The sequence below is a fragment of the Trachemys scripta genome, chromosome 5, assembly GCF_013100865.1.
Source record: "Trachemys scripta elegans isolate TJP31775 chromosome 5, CAS_Tse_1.0, whole genome shotgun sequence".
Classification (NCBI taxonomy): Eukaryota; Metazoa; Chordata; order Testudines; family Emydidae; genus Trachemys; species Trachemys scripta.
Window position 1 is genome coordinate 67,137,708 of NC_048302.1, and position 20,141 is coordinate 67,157,848.

Below are 20,141 nucleotides of genomic sequence, written 5' to 3' on the forward strand. Positions count from 1 at the left end.
CAGCACCCCAGGGCCCGAGCCGACCCAAGCTGGAGAGGCCGGAGGGCCAGACTGGGCCGCGCCTCCTCCCCCCCACACCCCACTTACCTGCTTCAGGCTTCCCGCAAATCAAATGTTTGCAGGAAGCAGGGGAAGGGGTGGAGTTGGGGCGGGAGCATGGGCGGGGCCCCGTGGACTGTCCTCCTTTTGAAGGCTGAAAATATGGTAACCCTAAGCAGCACGTGCCTGGGGCAGCAAGCCATGGGGGTCGGCCTATCGGTCATTGTGAGGGCAGCAATCAGGCGGCCTTCGGCGGCGGGTATGCTGAGAAGCTGTGGGACTGGCAGATCACCCACAGAAACACCGCCGAATCTGCATCACTGCAGACCACCCGCAGGCGTGCCGCTGAAGGCCACCTGACTGCCATGCTTAGGGTGGCTAAAAACAGAGCCACCCCTGGGCTCAGGGCAGGGAGTTGGGTGCAGGAGGGGTTTGGGCTCCGGACCAGCGCTGCTTACCTAAAGTGGCTTCAGGGTGGCAGCGGTGCGCACCAGGGCCAAGAAGCGTTCCTGCATGCCTGCCCTGTCCCCAGCCCCACGCTGCTCCCAGAAGCGCTGTGGCCCCTCGGGGAGGGGGGGCAGAGGGCTCTGTGTGTGTTGCCCTTGCCTCGCCTTCCCAGCCAATGGGAGCTGCGGCGGGCAGTGCCTGGATGCAAGGGCAACACACGAAGCCCTCTGCCCCCCACCCCGGGGGCCACAGGGAAGTGGTGCTGGCCGCTTCCGAGAGTGGCACAGGGCCCGCAGCACCACGGGCTGCAATCCCATGGGCTGGATCCAAAGCCCTGAGGGGCTGGATCCGGCCCACGGGCTGTAGTTTGCCCACCCCTGTCCTAGGCAGTCAGTTCTTCCCGAAGAGCTGCTACTTGAGGTTCACTCCATTCATTGTTTTGGGGTTCCCTCATGTTTCTGGTTGGCTCATTTAGTCAGCCTGCTCCAAGTCTCCTGCAGGCAGTTCCCTCACTCCTATTACTGTCTCACACTTGTATATTTTTAGAAGACTTATGTTTGGCAGGAAGTGTTTAAAAGAGCATGCACAAGGTTAAAAAAAAAAGAAACCAATGATTTCTAGAAAAGTGTTAAGAAGCTTAAACATGCTCAATACTTACTCAAAAGTCACAGCCAAAAATTCACCTAGGTTTTCCAAATAACAGGAGCAGACTCAGGAGTCTGAGGGATAAGGACTCACTAGATTATGAAATATAAAAAAGAAATATTGGAACGGCCTTCCGAGGGAAACGGTGGGGGCGACGGACCTGTCTGGTTTTAAGATTAAGTTAGATAAATTTATGGAGGGAATGGTTTAATGGTAAAACATAGTAGTCGAGGAAAACCAAGCAATGGTAGGTAAATTGTACAATGGCTGACAGGGGTCAGGCTGGAGACTCTTGCCTATATGCTCGGGGTCTTACTGATCGCCATATTTGGGGTCGGGAAGGAATTTTCCTCCAGGGCAGATTGGCTGAGCCCCTGGAGGTTTTTCGCCTTCCTCCGCAGCATGGGGCAGGGATCTCTAGCAGGAGGGTTTCTGCCGATTGAAGCCACCTAAAACAGGATTGGGGACTTCAACAGCAGAGTCCAGGGAAGGGGTAGGGACGGTTTTGTGGCCTGCAGCATGCAGGGGGTCAGACCAGATGATCATAATGGTCCCTTCTGACCTTAAAGTCTATGAGTCTATATTTCATAATGTTGTGGGCAGTGTTAGAAAATAAATAAGCTTATTTAAATTAGAATCTAGTTAACAAAAAACATTTACTGGGAGTCCTTTGGTACCTTGAAGATGTCAGAGGTTAAACTCTGCACTATAATACTCTCTAGAAATGTCTACACATGTAAAAAAGAAAAATACATGCCAGATGTCTATCTGATGTTTAAGAAGATACTAATAATTTTGATACTTCTTTCCACAAGCCACACATTATTGCTCACAGCATTACATACTCAAGATGGAAACCTAGAATTGCCAATAAATTCTAAGCTCCATTGGAACAGTTAATCCATATTACTCTTTATGCACAGAAAAAAAAAGTGTTTAAGGCACTACTTATTCAATCAATGGGACTTTATGGATTTGGTAGGTAGCTGAACTTTGGTAACATCAGGAGATCAGAGTTGTGCATTTTTTGTAGCAGTTTCAACGAGTTATTAGCTTCCTTTGTTATTTAGTAAGATACGGGCTAAAAATGTTACAGCAGCCACCGATTGTGGAGGGCTCAGGTTCTGTGTCTAGTTTTAGACACATAGGGTCAGATTGACAGATGTTGAGCACATACAATTCTAGATGAAGTCTAGCTATAGGTGCCCATAACTACTACAATTTAGAGGTCACCACATCAGGCACCGCATTTCCAAAGCTGAAAGACTGGGTGGGAGGAGGGAGCCACCTAGCACATCCTGAGGAAGAGAGTTTACTTCTCCCATAAAACAATAAAAAAAAAAATAAAAAAAGACAAGACAAAACTACACATGTACAGAGTGGTTGGAGAAGAATCAAAAATGTAGAGTGCTAACTTGGGAGCAGTAGGAATTTTTTGGGAATGAAGCTTGGATGCCTTTGGAGGTTCAATATCAGTAGGAGATAACTGCATTACACAAGTGTTGTCCCACTGCCAACCTGCCTCACCACCCATCTCTAACAAACCATCATTAAGGACCTTGGGTTTTATATCCTCATACTGTGTAACATCCATTTTAGGCCCAGTATACAAGTGTCACATGCAGGGGTGAGCTGTACCTGTGACCTCTACCTCTGTGAGCACATCCCATGTGATCTGCACTTTTCAGAGCAAGACCTCATGATTCATTCTACACTTGACTGGACCAGCAGGTTACAACAATCCATTTCCCAACCATATTACCTCCAGCTAGGTTTAGCCCCTTCTACAGAATCCTCTCTGGGAGCTGTGTCCAGCAGGTAAATACTATTTTGAACAAGTTAGTTTCTGTAATTGCATGTTTTATTCAACCATAGAAACATCACAAGCAGAGAAGGGGTTAAAAATAACAAAAGCAGAAACATTTTGCCTAAACGTAACATTTCCTTGCCAGTTACAGTAGATTACACTTGATCTAGGCAACTCCTAAGCATTGGAGCTAGGAAAAACAGGCAGAATCCTGGCAATTGCTGCCTTTCTGACAGTCTGATGCATGCCCCCTCCCCAGTCAGTGCCTTCCCCCGAGGGCAAAAGTTTGTTAGAAAATTCCTGCCTAAACTTCTGAGGTTTCAAGCAGGGCTTCTGAAACTAACCAAACTGGTTTATGCATTTCTCCAGTTGGGAGTGGAAGTAGTTTTATATAGTGGATTCCTGCTGTTGTCCACTTGAGCCCCAGGGAAGTCTGTCTACAACCATTGTTTTGGGGTTCCTGCAGGATTTAATCCTTAGGCATTGTTTAGACAGTAATAGAATAGCTAAACAAAAATATAGGGGAAAAAATCAATTTTTACAATTAAGAATAAGGTTCTTCTTCCCAATATTTAGTCATTAAAAAGAAAAAAAAAAAAGACAGTTATATTAAAACATTTCCTTATATTTAAAATAAAAGGGGTCACCTTTTCACACCCAAGAGAACACATGGCAATACACAGCTTTCATAACCACAGGAATTCATGTACACTCCAGTTTGTTTCCTTCTCTCAAAGCAGCATTGAGTCTTCAGTCATGAATAGCCCTGAAGGTTCCTGCTTCTCTGAACAACCACTCAGCTAAAAAGCAGACTATCCTCAGATTCTGCTGAGAGAAATTGAGACTAGAGCAGTCTCTCCTAACCCAAGGATTGTGTATTTGTTGATCCTGAAAAACAAATACACCTCTACCAGGGCTGGTTCCAGGGTTTTGGCTGCCCCAAGCAGCCCAAAAAAGAAAAAAAAAAAAACAAAAAAATACATGATCGCGATCTGCAGCGGCAATTCGGCAGAAGGTCTTTCGCTCCAAGCGAGAGTGAGGGACTGTCCGCCAAATTGCCGCTGAATAGCTGGATCTGCCGCTCCTTTCCAGAGTGGCCGCCCCAAGCACCTGCTTGTCAAGCTGATGCCTGGAGCCAGCCCTGACCTCTACCCAGATATAACGCAACCCGATAGAACACGAATTCGGATATAATGCGGTAAAGCAGCGCTCCGGGGGGTGGGGCTGCGCACTCCGGCCAATCAAAGCAAGTTCGATATAACGTGGTTTTACCTATAAATGCGGTAAGATTTTTTGGCTCCCAAGGACAGTGTTATATCGGGGTAGAGATGTAGTACGGCCATGACAATTTCTCATAGCAAACCTTCAAGCATTGTGTTTATTGAGCAAGTTTCTATGGGCCAAATATGGGTAATCTTCATCTCATTGAGATTGGAGGACCCTGAACACCTTAGCTGTTCAACATCTTTCAGGTTCAGTCCCGTATTGTTGCCCCTAAACAATGAGAACCAGGATTAGAATTTAGGGATGAAATCTTGGACCAACTGAAATTAATGGGAGTTTTGCCATTAACTTTAAAGGGGCAGGGATTTTAACCCAGCTCTTCCTGACTCCCAACCCTGTGCTTCTTCCTCTACAGCGCACACCATCTCCCTAATAAGTCATTAACTACAATAGCAGCAAAGTAATAAGACTATTATATTGCCCCGGGACAGGCATGCAATGAACATCACCAAGAAAAGCTAACAAGTGATTAATAGTAGGTAATGAAGCAAAAGAGAACGTTGAAGATTATACTATTAGTTGTCATAAATATCTGCTTTCTGAAAATTAAGTTTTATTATGAAAATAACTAGAATAGATTCAACACTTATTAACACTATCAGCACTCTAAATTACTCTGTATTAATGATAGATATGGCAGTTCTCAGCACTGAATATGCTCAACTAGAGTTTAAACGCAAACTGATTTAGATACAAAAGGTTTAAGTTATAGTTACTAACAGTCAGACATGCCACAGTTCATAACAATATTGCTGCAGATAAAATATTTCACTTTAAATAAAAAAAAAAAATCAAATCTTCAGAACCATAAGCTCAAGAAAGCTGTTTTGAAATATAATTTCATGCATTTTTTGGTCAGAAAAAGTTCTCATGTCAGAAATAACATTTCACAAGTGAAATGAATTTAAGAATCACAAGCCCAGAACCTAAGTGGCCCAATTTTTCAGCGGCTCCTCACCTCTACTCAGAGTTGGGACTCCTTAGCATGCCTGAAATTCAAGCTATTTTCATTTTCAGTACTTAACATTATGGGTTTAAATTTGAAAACAGACCAAGATCTACAAAGTGTTTAAATATTAGTACTTTAAAATGACATCTTTGAAACAGCTCAAATATTTTAATAATGATTACTGAAAAATGTGAAAAAAAGATAAAAAATGCATTTAAGGGATTAGACTGAAAGTCTGAATATCCCAGCTACTCTATATTAAATTTCTAATAATAATGGATCCTGTAGCTTCATTCATTCTTCCTCCTCAACTATAAAACACTCTTGCAGCTTCTGCTGCTACCGCCATGTATTACTTTATTGAAGCTATTTATACTACACTATATTAGACACAGATGGCAGGAGTCAATTCCAATAAGATTTAAGGAGTAAGACATGACAAGTTAGTGGATATGGATATTCACCAATAACCTAGAGCAAGTAAAATAGAGATTATTGTTCAGAGAAAGGAGATAAGATAACTGTTTCATCTTATCTGCTTTACCTTAGATTAAAGCCAATCTAAAGAAATAATATTAGTTTACTTTACTCCTAAATATCTGCCAGATAAAGAGCTTCCAAGCTAGTGCTTTCCAAGAGAATTTTTTAAAATTAACAATAGTTTGAGATTAGTACAGAACATCAAGAAAAAAAAATAGATTAGTTCTTCACAAAAACAAAGTTGAAAGATAAACCAAGATTGACACCCCCCCAAGCATTCCTCCCCCATACACGAAAATACAAACTGAAGACAATACAAATTTTTTTTTTTAAGAGTTCCAGTGTGCAATACAATCCTAAATAGATTTTACTTAAATTTACATATCATCCAAGTTTAATCTCCATTAAAAAAAAATCTGAAAGTTTTAGATTTACTTTCTAGAATCTAAAGTATTTTATAATTGTCACAGGTTTAAAAAACAAAAATACTGGCCATTTTTTCCAGTTTTTTTTTTTTTTTTTTTTTTTTTTTTTTTAAATGAAATTAAGACACCCACCAATGAAATGCACTTTATTTATAATAGATAGCAATACTAAAGTCACCAAAAAGGCATGACAAATACAAGTTATATGGAGAATTGGTGAGCAAAGATTTCATAGCTCTTCAGGGTTGGACAAAGCAGTAATTTCCCTTAAAGTAGCTTTATTCATGGTTTTTTTTTTGTTTGTTTGAAAAAACAAGACATCTTTAAGGTCACCCTAGACAGAGGCTGGCAGTCTAACATTTTTGAAACAGTACTGAAAGTTAGGGTTTTTAACCAATTTAAGCCACACCCACCCACCCACCTTCCTGCTTTCGTATCACCAGTTCTGTTACTACAGGAATGAAATCTAGACATCCCGTAAAATAGCTATTTCCACATTGTTCTTCAAACCTCAGACCAGTGAAATGCAGCTTTGCATTTGAGATACTATATGACTGTAGTACATTTTGCACTGTCTGCATCTACACTGACATCAGGAGAGAAGAGGACAAGACTGTCTCTGGCATATATGATTTAAAAAACACCACGAGACACCCACCCACTATCAATGCAACAAGAAGGGAGAATAGTAGCTGGGGCCAAGAAAGAAGATGCAATGAAACCCTCCTGTAGCCACAGCTGATATCTGAAAAGCATCAGTCACTCTGCAGATCAAAGAAAGAAAGAAAGAAAGAAGCATCCTATCTGTCTGAATACTGGCTGCTATGACCTATATAGGAGAAGTGCACTTTCTAAGTAAACTGTAGCAGTTTCCCAACAGAGTTCTCTTATGGATTTATTCATTAAGCAAAAATAAAAGATTAGGAGTTGGATTTAAAATTATGTACATTTTCAGTTTTAGTTAACTGTAGAACTATTACAGCTACTTTTATTTTACTCCTACCTTCATAAAAAGCTACAGAGTTATAACAGATAATTACAAAGACTAAAGAACATGCTTTAATACAATTAGGACTGGGCCACCCAAGATGAAAACTATACCAGGGAAAAGTCCTACAACCAGGTATTTGAGGCCAATCCCTTTATCAATGAAATCCTCAACCAAAATCTGAGAAAGGAGAAGAGTACACCCTGTAACTTTTGACAATAATTCAAGGTCAAGCCATCAAGAGGACCAGTACCATTCATATTCTGGTTTTGGATAAGACTCCTGATCTTGCCTACATCATAGAAACCTGATTTAATACCACCCGTGTAGCCCAGCAAAACAAAAAGAAAAAAGTTTATTAGCAGTATTGCTCCACCTCACACTCAGGAACCCAATACTATAGCTTAGAAACAAAAGCCTTTCAATACATCAGTTGTTAGCAAAGCAAAGGGAAGAGAGACACCTGGGATGACTCCTCTCTGGAAAAAAGGCCTTCTTCAGACCCCCAGTTCATTGTTCCTGGCAACTTCAGTTTCCATATACACAATCCCAAGGATAGATCTGCCCCCATTTATTGTTTCATGTAGCAAGTCTCAGGGTCCTGTTCATCTCCTCTCCCAGCTTAGAAAAATCAGATGACATTTTTGAACTCTGATGCTTTCTTCCACTTCCAGCTTGCTAGGAAATTTTAGCCGGTTTCTTCTACATGTAACCCTTCAGTTAGGTGGAGTTGGCAGCAACAAGGGTTAGGTTCAAGGCCTAGAAGTTCCTCTTAACCATGCAAACTAGGATCAGCGTGAGCTCCCACCCAGTAATCTGGGAATATTAAACACCACTCTGGGCACCTCTACGAGGCAATACTCCCTCTCAAAAGCACTGACTCCGTGTATAGCAAAGAAAGCTTTTAATAAAAAGGAAAGGGAACCCAGTATTAATTTGGGAAAACAACCACCATGATTTGGTAGCATATGACCAAGAGCAAACATCTTCCCAAGAATATGTTGGGCAGTGTCCTTTGCCTCAGTTTCTCACCTTGCAGTGTGAAAGTCTGACAAGCAAATGTTCCTTTAACACACCTCTCCCTCTACTGCACCTCACTCACAGTTGCTGTCCTTGGTCAGTGAAGGAGAGTTCAGATTACCTCACCTCTTAACCCAGAGGGAGGGTGGGGAAGGCACTGGGCAATGCCTCAGCTACTGCGGCCACTACTGCAATTAGCTCAGTTGTCACCGTTCACTCTGCCGTTGCGGTCGCCAACATTATTCACTGACATCATTGGCCGCTGCTTCTCTATTACAATGTAGTTGCTTTCTGAGCTTCCACCACAAAATCTCAGTGATTTCACAATGTAGTGGGGAACCTCACTGCTAGTGCAGCCTGTGCAGTCTCTCACTTGAATACTATCCCACCCTAGATCTACAACTCTGCACCTTATCAGTTATTTCAGCTCTAGTGCTCACTTAACAAAACAAGGACTCAATTGAATCTTTTCACTGTTTAAAGAGACACTGAGGGGGAGGGTCAAATGGTCTCTAAGATTCCTTAGGCAAAACCCACACCACCAGACGGGGAGGGAGAGAGGAATACCTGACTGCACACTTTAGCATCCCTACCCCATTTAGTTCAGTTTAGGGCTTGTTTACACTGGCAATTTACAGTGCTGCAACTTTCTCCTTCAGGGGTGTGAAAACACCCCCCCCCCCCGAGTGCAGCAAGTTTCAGGGCTATAAAGCGCCAGTGTAGACAGTGCACCAGCGCTGGGAGCCGCACTCCCAGTGCTAGTAACTATGGCTCTCGTGGAGGTGGGTTTTTTAGAGCGCCTGAGAGCTCTCTCCCAGAGCTGTGCCATGACCACACAAGCCACGCTGAAGTTCTGCCACAGCAGCGTTTTAGCATCGCCAGTGTAGACTAGCCCTTAGGATGACCCCTCAATCAAGGAAGAGCTAAGCACAGTTCCACTGCCCTTTATTCTTACAAAAAGGATAACAGCATTTCATTACCCCTGCACTGAATACTAAAGTGATTTGTAACCAAACACTAGCTAAAATTGATCACTTTGCCTAGCTATTCAGCAGATGAGGATGCTCTGTCAGAGTAGGTGTGCTTATGGAAGAAGCACTGTCTGTTCCTGGAGTCTTCACCGCTCACCACCAAGGATCCTAGAAATCAATTTGCCATGGGGAAAAAAAAAGTGGAATATGTGTTTTTACAAAAAAATGTAAAAATCTATACAGTGGAACTCCAATTATCTGATCTAATTGGGACCAGGGCCAGATCAGATACTCAAAAATTCAGATAATCAGGAGAATGGGCAGGACTCAGCCTGTCATCTTAAATATATCAATAAAACATTGTGTTCAATTGATACAGGTTTTTTTTTTTTTTATATATATATAGATATAAACAGAATGGGGGAGCGGGGAGAAGAGTATCAATGAAAACTAGGATTTCCGGTCCTCAGTAGATGTCAGGGGAGAGCTCACTCAGACCCTGCCATGTTAAATATCCTCATACCTTCTTGTCAACTGTCTAAAATGGGCCATCTTGATCATCACTAGAAACGTTTTTTCCTCCTGCTGATAATAGCTCGTCTTAATTAGCCTCTTACAGTTGGTATGGCTACTTCCACTTTTTCATGTTCTCGGTATGTATTTTTATATTATATAACTTCTTACTATATATTCCATTCTATGCAGCTGATGAAGTGGGCTGTAGCCCACAAAAGCTTATGCTCAAATAAATTTGTTAGTCTTTAATGTGCCACAAGTACTCCTGTTCTTTTTGCAGATACAGACTAACATGGCTGCTACTCTGAAACCTGCTTACAAAGGAGGAACAATGATTCATGAGCCAATCACTTCTGGGCAGGATTACTGTAATACATCTGGAAGCTGAGTTGAAGGTGAAAGCATTTCCCAGTGGAAGAGGACAAAAAGGATAACTTCAGTGTTACAATGCTCCCACTGCACAGCTGACATTGGTGTAACAGATAAAGTCTGATCTCTCATTTCCATGTAGTAGTTACATCAAAGGGATACCATAGATGTTCCAATCACAGCTTCCCAGTTAAAGTGGAGTTCATTTATGTGCTATAAACATCTTTTCATCACAGAGGATCCAACACAGTCATTTCAGTACAATATAACCATCTTGAGGTAAAAGGCAATACTGCACAATGGTTTAGGACAAAAAACTCACACCATATCCACCTGGAACTTCAGGTAGGTTTTAGATAGAACACTAGAAATAACATGCTTGCAACAACAAAGAAGTAGTATGTTTAATGATCAGAAGTGGATTGGAACTTAGTTTTTAAATACTGAGTGAAAGAAGTTATTACTCTTAGGGTACCTCTCCACTACAAACACACAATAGACCTGCAGCAGCAAGTTTCAGAGCCTGGGTCAACTGACTCAGGCTTTACTACAGAGCTAAAATATTAGCAGTGTAAACATTCCCACTTGAGCAGGGCCGGCTCCAGGGTTTTGGCTGCCCCAAGCAGCCAAAAACAAAAGCAAGCCGCGATCACGATCTGCGGCGGCAATTCGGCGGGAGGTCCTTCACTCCCAGGCGGAGTGAGGGGACCGTCTGCTGAATTGCCGCCGAATACCTGGATGTGCCGCCCCTCTCCGGAGTGGCCACCCCAAGCACCTGCTTGAGAAGCTGGTGCCCAGAGCCACCCCTGCACTTGAGCAGTTTCATCTCCGAAACCCAGCAAAGGGGAAAGGGTCTAAAGCCCAGCTGCAGCTTAAGCATGAATGACTACATTGCACGATGGGGCTAAGAATAGCAAGTTGACCCCAGCTTTAAGACTTGCTGCCACAGGGTTTTTTTTTCCCTAGTGTAGTTAGTTATACCCTTCAAGTTCCCTCTAACTGCATCTTGGAGTTTGGGTTTAGCATTGATTCAACGAGAAGAATGACACAAGATTCCATGGAGGTCACCTCTCTGATCAGTATTCTGTGCAATCATTCAATACTAACCCTACTCAAGTTGTGGGATTGTGACCAGTCTAACTGTAGATTGGCTGTCACATCTAGACTAAGTTAGTTTCTGGAATATAGCGATGCAAAGTCCTAACTAACAAACATAGAAGTCACATGAAATTTTCCACAGATGGTTGCACATAGTAAAAGTTTTCCAAATGTATATAAAATGACTAAGTAACCTTAAGTCAAAGTGTCTTATTTTAGCGTTGCTAATCAGAAGGGTCTTTGGAATCACACATGGGTCTCTCATGAAATGCAATTTATGGTAGATTATAAACATTCTGAATGTTTTAGTAGGAAGTCCTACTTTCCAATTAGCATCTTTGTCCTTTAACTACTGGGGAAAGGCTTCTACCGTAATTCAAAACCGCATCAGTAGAAAAGAATACTTCATGTTCAGGGGCGGATTAACAAATTTGCCGTCCCTAGACCATCAAAAAATTGCCGCCTTCCCACCAGCTCACCTCCGCTCCCCCGTGGTAAGCCAGGGGGCGGGGGAGAAGGGGAGTTGTGGCGCGAGGGGGATGGCGGCAGTGGAACAGGGGCAGGGAGTGGTTCCCTGCCCCCTCCTCTCCCGAGAGTTACTCCCCGTGTCCGCCGGCCCCAGCTCACCTCCGCTATCCCCCAAACGCGCCGCTACTCGCTTCTCCTCCCTCCCAGCACTTTTGCGCTGCAAGCCTAAGAGGGAGGGAGGGGGGAGAAGGGGAGTTGCAATGTGCTCAGGGGATGGCAGTGGAGCAGAGGTAAGCTGGGGTGGGCCGGGGAGCGGTTCCTGGCCCCCCGTTATTCCCCGCGGCCGCAGGCCCTAGCTCACCTCTGCTCTGCCTCCTCCGAGCACGCTGCAACTCGCTTCTCCCTCCCTCCCAGCGTGGCAAGCCTGAGAGGGAGATGGAAGGAGGGAAGCAAGGTGCGCCTGGGGGAGGAGGCGGGCTGGGGATTTGGGGAGGGGCCAAGAGCAAATTTGCTGCCCTAGGCCTAGGCCTTGGCCTTGTTGGCCTAGGCGATAATATGCCGCTGTTCATAACTTCCATAATAGTTGAGGTCTCTCTCCTTGGATACTCAAATTCTTCAGTTGATCATTATGTGCTTTGAAATGACATGCTGGCCATTATTAGTTAAATAATGTATGCACTGAAGTGCTTGATTCCATCTAGAAAAATGGAAAGTGATGCTTCCAGAACTACCATACTTAAAAAAATTTCATTCTCCTTGGTGTGTGACAATCACTCCTGGGCTCACAGCCAACGGCACTGGATCCCCCAGTCAGGTACACAAAGCAATAGCTTTTCATTTAGCTGTCACTTCTAAGGCATGACACAACCAGCAGTAGTCTTTTCCCATGTTGTTTCTGGGTGGCATTGATATCACATCACTACCATAATCCCATATCAGGCCTACCTTCTCTCCAGAGGCTCTGGCAAGCAGCAGTCTCTCAAGCAGCTATTAGTCTCAGACAGGTTTCTCAGAGTAGAGCTGAAGGTCTGCAATGCTCCCCCCACTTTCCTCTTCCTCCCTCCAAGCCTACACCCCAGTACACCCTTTAGTAATAAAGTAACCATTAAACAAGTTCTGAATCGGTAGTCTTTCTTCCCAATTGAGTTTTAACAAAAAAGCTGCAACATAAGTAGCTATGGGAGAGAACGGTGCAACTACTAGGTATCGGTAGGGAAAAAGTGTGCTAGTAATGTCCTGGACATAAGTGTTACTGCATTTAACACGCTAATACAAACACTGTAATAGAGTATTAATGCCCCAGTATACTGTAGCTGGTTTTAAACTTACCATAATACTAGAAGTGGTGCATGAGAAGCTCTCTTAAAAGCTGACACTACAGCAGTGATATTCCCAAACCAGCATGCATAGGGCTGGGGGCGAGGAAGGGGAGTGCATCTAGGTATAAGTAACATCTCTCACACCAAACAGGAACTTTTCCACAGTTCATTGCAATTTGGAAGTGTGATTATTATACCTGGTCTTACAAACACCATTACATATGAACAAGGTCAATAATTCCCCCCCACATCCCCAAAATATATACAGAGTTGTGCTTCTGCATATAGTATCTGAGATGAATATGGAGTTCCCAGCTCTTCAAGAAGCAGTAAAAAGTCAGCAGCCAAGTCACAGGTTGAATCCTATTGCAAACAGCATGGGTGATGCAGGAGGCATTCTGAAGCAAGAGATTACTGGAAAACTTTAAATAAGACACAGAAAGAATAAAGTTTTCCTAGGTTTTGTTTCTGTCAGATTTATTGTATTATGTATAGTAAGTGTTTAGATTATGCTATTACCATTATCCAGTCAACTTGCACACTACTATTTTGAATTAGTGATAATTCACAGACAGAAGGATAGAGAAGAAAGCTGAATTTAGAGAATTATTAACCAGATTCCTGGCTATTCACCAGCCACTTTTCTCCAGTCCATCAGCACAAAGCACCATAAACGCAGTAGAATCTGGCCAAGAGCATATTCACCTCAAATTGGCATCTGCTACACCCCCCCCCCCCCCCCCTCGCCATTCCCAGTCACTGCTATTCAGAATATAGCTAAGTGAAAAGGTAGCATGGCCAAAGCATTTAGCAGGCAATTGAAAACTAGAATAGAGTACAGTAGCCCTGAGAACACTGCTGAATTCGGAGCACTGGGTCTGCAGCTAGTCAGCAATCAGCCTGAGGAGACATAACTGGCACCTTAAAGCACCTTTACTCCTCTTTCCTTCACAAGCTGCACTAAGCACAGTTTAGATACAGCCCTGTATCTGATCCACAGTATCTGTCACACTTCTGGTTCTCATGGGAATGAGTACACTTTTTTTAAAAAAAAATACACAAAGTGCACTAAAGCATTTCTCTTTAAAAAAAATATTTATATATCTAACATTCTATCCTAAATTTTTGCACAAAACCAGTGATGTTCATGAGAGTTCTGCACCTAGATCAATGCCAGTATATAGTAGCCTCCAACATATACACAGCTTTCCAGTGTTTTATAGTGAGACATGTCTCTCGCCTAGACCAGTTTCATAATTCTCTACAGATTTGTCACGAAGATCAAGGACTACAGTGAAAAGACATTCCAGGCAAAGGGGAGTGCAGGGTGGGGGGGGGGGGGGGGGAGAAATCAGTTATGTGTTTTTACAGCTTTGTACAGACAGATTTTGTAAGCCAATATTATTACTGGAGTTAATGAATGATTGCATTGCTTAAACTCTTTCCCTAAAACTCTGACATTCTAGGAGACATTAACTTAAGAGAATTTTTTGTTAGATCAGATTTAGTTTTAGTTAAAGAACATATGTTTATGAACAATCTTTCTGAACTACCCTGAATTCTCTTTCATTGTGATCTAAAAAAACCTCTTAAAAACTGAGCCAGTGAGGCAGAAGTCAGTCATTACCTTCCATATTAATCAAACTTGTCATTTCATAAAATAATCCTTTAATACTCCCCCCCACACACACACACTTAAAAGACTCCATCTCCCCTACACAACTGTGGTTTTTTTTCTGGTTTGCGGAAAACAGGTTTCTTTCTGAATAGTGAAAAAAAATTATAAATAAAGGCCTCACAAAGCAGCACTTCCAATTTTAACTCCTTATACATGTGTGTAGTATATGTATTTGTTTTTCTTAAAACTTTTTAAAGCAGCAATGAAGTATCTAACCCCAATTTCAAAGAGTCACATTACAAAAAGTCACAGATAGATTCACTAAAATGTATTACTCAGTTATCCAAGAATTTAAGATGGTAGGTCAAGGCTGCTTGAAATCAGTTCTCCTTTTCTTGAAGGGGAGGCGCTTGCAAACTGCTGGACAAATAGTTAAGTTCAGTTTTCAGTTATTGATTTGCTCCAGTTATATTCTATGGATTTCTGCAAACCCACCAACAGTTTAAAGATAGTAATACTTCACTGCAAAACAACTTTCTATTATAACCACTTCCTAATGAGTTAAAATAGTTGGATTTCAATACAATAACCGACTCTTATTCTATGAGAAATAAGATTAGAATCCTCACAGAAATAACTTCATAAAACCATGAGAAAATAAATATATAAAACAGTATATATAAAATTAAAAAAAAAAAAAAAAAAATAAGCCAGCATATTTGTAAGGGTTTCCTAAAAACGATCTGTATTCAGTGCTCACTCAGAATAGTAACTTCTAAAACCCTGGGGATACCTACCTGTCACAGAGTAAATTATCTGGCTAATATCCAAGATATGCCAATGGGCACCCAAGAGACAGACAGACATTAGAAAGCACTTGTCTTCCAGACAGGCTGCAGATGCTATCTTATGGAAGTGATATTGTCTAATTACAAAATTTAACTTATGAGTTGTTTGGCATGGTCCACAACAGTACTTAATCCTATAATATTTACATAGCAGTGCACGTTTCGGAAGAAATATTGAAACATCTTTAAAAAAAAAAAACACCAACAAATATTAGTATTTAAGAGGTGTTTGGCATAACTCATAATACACATTTAAAACCTGTAAAACATTGTGGAAGTGAATTTCCCATAAATGTAGAAGTAAACTCATTTTTTATTAATGCAATCTTAGTTCTCAAGTTCATATCTCACCTTCAAAATATACATTCAAGTACAATATTCAGAAGTGCATTGGATATAGCTCCTTTTTAGGAAGAAAAAAAAAAATGTCATTTCCCCAGAATCACTAGAGTCAAGTACAGAGATGGGTTGTTATTGACAAACTGTAAGAGGAGAACCTTTTGAATACTGGAGTCTTAAACCAACTCAATAAGGGATAAATAGAAATCCACTGAGCAAATAGGGGGGACATAAAAGCTGCAAGATGTAGGACTTTATAGTTCCTGGAATTAATTGATTGAAAACAAACACATACACACATCAGGGCATGCCAAAGTTAACAAACAGTAATGGTAAACAAAATAACAACCCATTCGCTTCCACTAAATTAAGTTGTCATGTTTGTTATGACAACAACTGAAGTGATCTGAGAGATCAGAACCACTATTCAACTCATGATATCTGGGCAAGAATTAGCTTTAATGTTCAGGTACTATTCCCATGCAGCTGAAATATGTTATGATATACAAGCCATTTATGCCCTTACTTAGGTACCATAGTAGGATTCATCTTTGAAGTATATTTCATAAAAAGTATTTAGGAAAAAATAGCAACTATCCATATAGTCTGTTATCTTGCTAATACTTCTCATTAGAACTTCCTGGTGTTGCAAAATGAATTTCAATATTGACACAAATTGTAAGGTACACATAGCATATTTTAAAGTCAGAAATTAGTATTTCTGCAGTAATCCATTTAGAGAGCGAGAGAGAGAGACAGACAAAATCCGTATTTCAATAGCAGTGGTGTTAACCTCATTTCAGGGAAAGAAACCACTAGACTCATTAAACAGAAAGTTACTGCCTTTCCACATGAAACAATTTGTCAAGACTATCATGATCGCACTTGCACTGATTTGTGAAGCTGAACCCGATTTGTCTTCATTGCCTGCACTGGCAACTGCCTCTTCCTCTCTTTTTCACTTTGCTCCTTTGATGCCTTGTGAATTTAACGTTTGGGCTACAGAGGTCACTGGAGGCCAAACGCTGGTACAGTGCGTCTATCTCCCAGTCTAATGGGGAAAAATAGCTGGCCAGGTGGGGTATGCCCTAGTGAAAACGTGATTGACTAGCTCTGGATTAGCGCACACCTGACATTCTAAGCACTGGAAACGGAAGAGGGCAGTTTATTACAGGGCTCCTCTCAAATCAGGTGGAAAGAATGGCAGACATATCACGGCTAACGGTGCAACAGCCAGATCCGACCACGGGAGCTTCCTTTACTTGAATGACCCTTTGCAAAAGGCATAGCCCGAGTTAACCCTTTTATTATCGCCTGCAAGGGGGCCTGCAGCTTAAGAAATGGGGGGGGGGGAGGGGAAGGCACGTCGTCCTTTAAAAGTTAATATATCAACAAGGATCAGCACTTATGATACCAGTACTAACCCTGCACAAGTAGCCCCTTCCCCTCCCCCCACTGGGGTCGAGCCGACATCCCCCTACGCCGCCAGCTCTAGTTTAAAGTTCTTTAAAAGCCTATTAGTGACCGGATCGATCCTTATTGCTCAGCAGCAGGAGCACATCAGGGATCGCCTAGCAGCAGCACCACTGTGGGAGAGCACATCTTCCCCTCGCTCGCACGCTCTCTCTCTCTCTCGCTGTGTGTGTGTGTTTACACTCAGCGCACCGCCATGGTGCGGAAACATCATTCAAGAAAAGTTCAGCCCGCACCGCTGCGATGGCTGCGCACAAGGGCCAATATTTTGTAATGCCATCAAAGCCAGCCACAGGGAAGAATGTAGCACAGCCTCGCTCCAGCCTTCCGAGCCCGGTGGAGGGAACATGCAAGGTCTCCTTGGTTTTGCTGATACCGACTAACACGGCTACCACTCTGAAACCAGACATGAGAGGGTTTGAGAACTTATTACTCCCCCGCTTGTGCCCTCCCCCAGCTAGAAGGGCCGAACCCAGCCGTGGCTGCATTTAACCCCAGACGAGTCGGTGGGGAGGGGTTGAACTTACGTCTCGGAATTTGTTCCACTGTCCGACCTCCTTGTCATATTGGGAGACGGTAGTGAGCCATTGTTTATCATCCAGAAAATTCCCGGGGTCCGACCTGCCCCCGGCTGCCGCCGCTGCTGCTGCTAGACCCTGGCTGTACCAAGCTGCTGCACACACGCACATGAAGGCTGCCACCTTCAGCATCTGTGCAAGAGGAGACACAAAGCGAGGGGGGTTCACAAACAAGAAGCCACACCACAGTGCCACACGGGAGCGCTCCCCGGGCAAAGGAGGGGCGGGAGGGGGACAGGGAGCGGGGAAAGCCGCAGTAGGGATGCTCGCTCCCTTCCTCCCCAGAGCGGAGGAGACAGGGCAGAGAGAGGAGGAGAGCTGAAGTCGGGGCGCGTAGAGCAATGGTGCCTAGCCCATCACCTTGCTGCAAGCCCCGCACCAGGCTCTCCGCTCCTACTGGAAATGCGGCTCGACGCTGCCAACTCCGGCTCTTTCTGGAGCTGCTGCACGCGCCGCCGTCTCCAGCCGTCCACTCAGCTCCCTGCGCCCGGCGCGCGTTCCACCCCGCCCTCCTCCCCGGCCCTCCCCCTGCTCCGCGCACGACTCCCGGCCAAACCCCGCACAAGCCGGCGGGGCAAGCGGCGCCTGGTGCAGAGGCGAGGAGCGCGCGGATTCCATTGAGCCCCGCAGAACCTGACGCTGCTGGGGGATCAGCCCCTGGTTTTCATGATGATCATTTCACTGGTGGCTTTGTTTGCCACAGAAAGGCTGAAACCTGAAGCCCAAGTGGACAGACAAACTTCACCCCTAGGCCACACAATGTACTAACACCTTGTTCCCGGAGGCCTGTTGTTTGCTTTCTACCGTCCCACCTTGGCAGAGCTTCTTGTGGGAAACTCTTGTCAAGAAACTAAGGGCTGGGTTCTGCAACACGTGTGCTTAATACGCCAGTAATCTCATTCAGTTTATTGGGGCTAATCACATGAGGAAAGCTAAGCATGCCTGTAAATGCTTGCAGGATTATTGCCTAGGAGCCAGATTTACAAAGGTACATCGGCACTTAGGTAATTATCACCCAACTTGTTTAGAAGCTTTTATAAATCACAGGTGCCTATCTGCATCTTTAGGCATCTAAATATATTTGTAAATCTGGCCCTAAAAATCCCCTTTTCAAAAGTGGCTTAGGCACCAAGATATTTAGATGCCTAAATATGTCAGTAGATCAAGTGCCTAGTGTGATTTTCCAAAGCACCTAATTCCCTTTGAGAAAATTGCACTAGGCATTTGTCTGCATCTTTAGTTAACAAGTCTGTCTTTTAGAGCCTAAATCTCATTAAAAGTCAATCTCACTCCTAAATGCATAAATCACTTTTTAAATGTTGCCCTAAGAGCCTAGTGAAATTCATAGGAACTGCCATACTGGATCACTCAGTCCAGTATCCTGTCCCCAACAATTGCCAGCATCAGATGCTTAGGAGGAAAGTGAAAGAAACCACACATTAGGCAGATGTGGGATTATCTAATCACCCACCCCCTATGAAAGTTGCAGCATAGCCCCTAATATGACCGATATTATGGGCTATCTTTGAGAATATTGTATCAACTTTATAAACATTACAGGTATCGTATGGGCTAAGGTTTATACTTTAGCTCCATAGCAGGCGATGAGGGGGAGAATTACAGAAGTTTACTGCAGGAACTATGGGGGCGGGATTTATGTAGCTAGTCTGAAGCAGCCTCACCCACTTGGGGGGAAATTGGACATCCTGGTTTGAACTGTTTACAGAAGACTAAGAAACAAAGAGCTGAGAACTGTATAAAGGGACCACCCTGGGGAAAGGAAGTAAGTCATTCTACCTCAGTCCAGGAATTGACATGACACTGTCACCAAGCAGGACAGAACCTGTGAGAGGGGTTTGGAAGTACAGTACTCATTCCTATGAGGGCCTCTATGTGGAAGATTGATGACAGTTTGGCAAACTTGGATCAGCATCTAAGATGTTTATTGTTTTTAATACATGTTTTCTCTGCAATGCTTTTGTTCTGAGTAAATAATTCTTTGCTTATGAAGGTTGACTAGTCATTGGTTAACCTGTCATTGTCCCCTGAGAGAGCTGTAAGTGCTGGACTAAACTCAGTCCAGTTGCAATAATCACAGTGAATTGCAGCCTAAATCCTCACTCTAATGGGAGAGAGTCATAGGATTCTACCCCAAGAAAGGTGACAGCTAGTGGCCTGAAAGCTAAGTAGGATGCGCTCAAGGAGCTTTCAAAAGGGTCAGAGGTGCAGTTACCTTTGGAACTGACACACATAACACTTAAATCCTGATGCATGGGATTTTATATCCCTTCCTAAAGGATTTGTTACCACTAATTAATTATAACTCTGGCTATTTTTGTTATCCAAATAAAAGCCTAGATCCTCTTTGAATTTTGCTAAATTCTTGGTTTTAATGACTTCTTATGGTGAAAAGTTTAATTGTATTTTGCGTGAAAAAGTATTTCCTCTTACTAGTTTGAT

At 43.1% G+C, this 20,141-nt stretch overlaps 1 protein-coding gene across 2 annotated transcripts in view; it reads right to left on the reverse strand.

Annotated features, from left to right (window-relative positions):
• SPOCK3 (SPARC (osteonectin), cwcv and kazal like domains proteoglycan 3) overlaps positions 1 to 18,160 on the reverse strand; it is a 399,722-nt gene extending 381,562 nt beyond the window's left edge. For both annotated transcript variants that reach the window (XM_034771585.1, XM_034771584.1), the window contains exons 1-2: positions 18,042 to 18,160; positions 17,631 to 17,813 (exon numbers count right to left, since the gene is read on the reverse strand). In XM_034771585.1, coding sequence (XP_034627476.1) covers positions 17,631 to 17,813 — 183 coding nt within the window. In that variant the 5' untranslated portion in view covers positions 18,042 to 18,160. The remainder of the gene's footprint in view (positions 1 to 17,630; positions 17,814 to 18,041) is intronic.
• Positions 18,161 to 20,141: the final 1,981 nt, after the last annotated feature.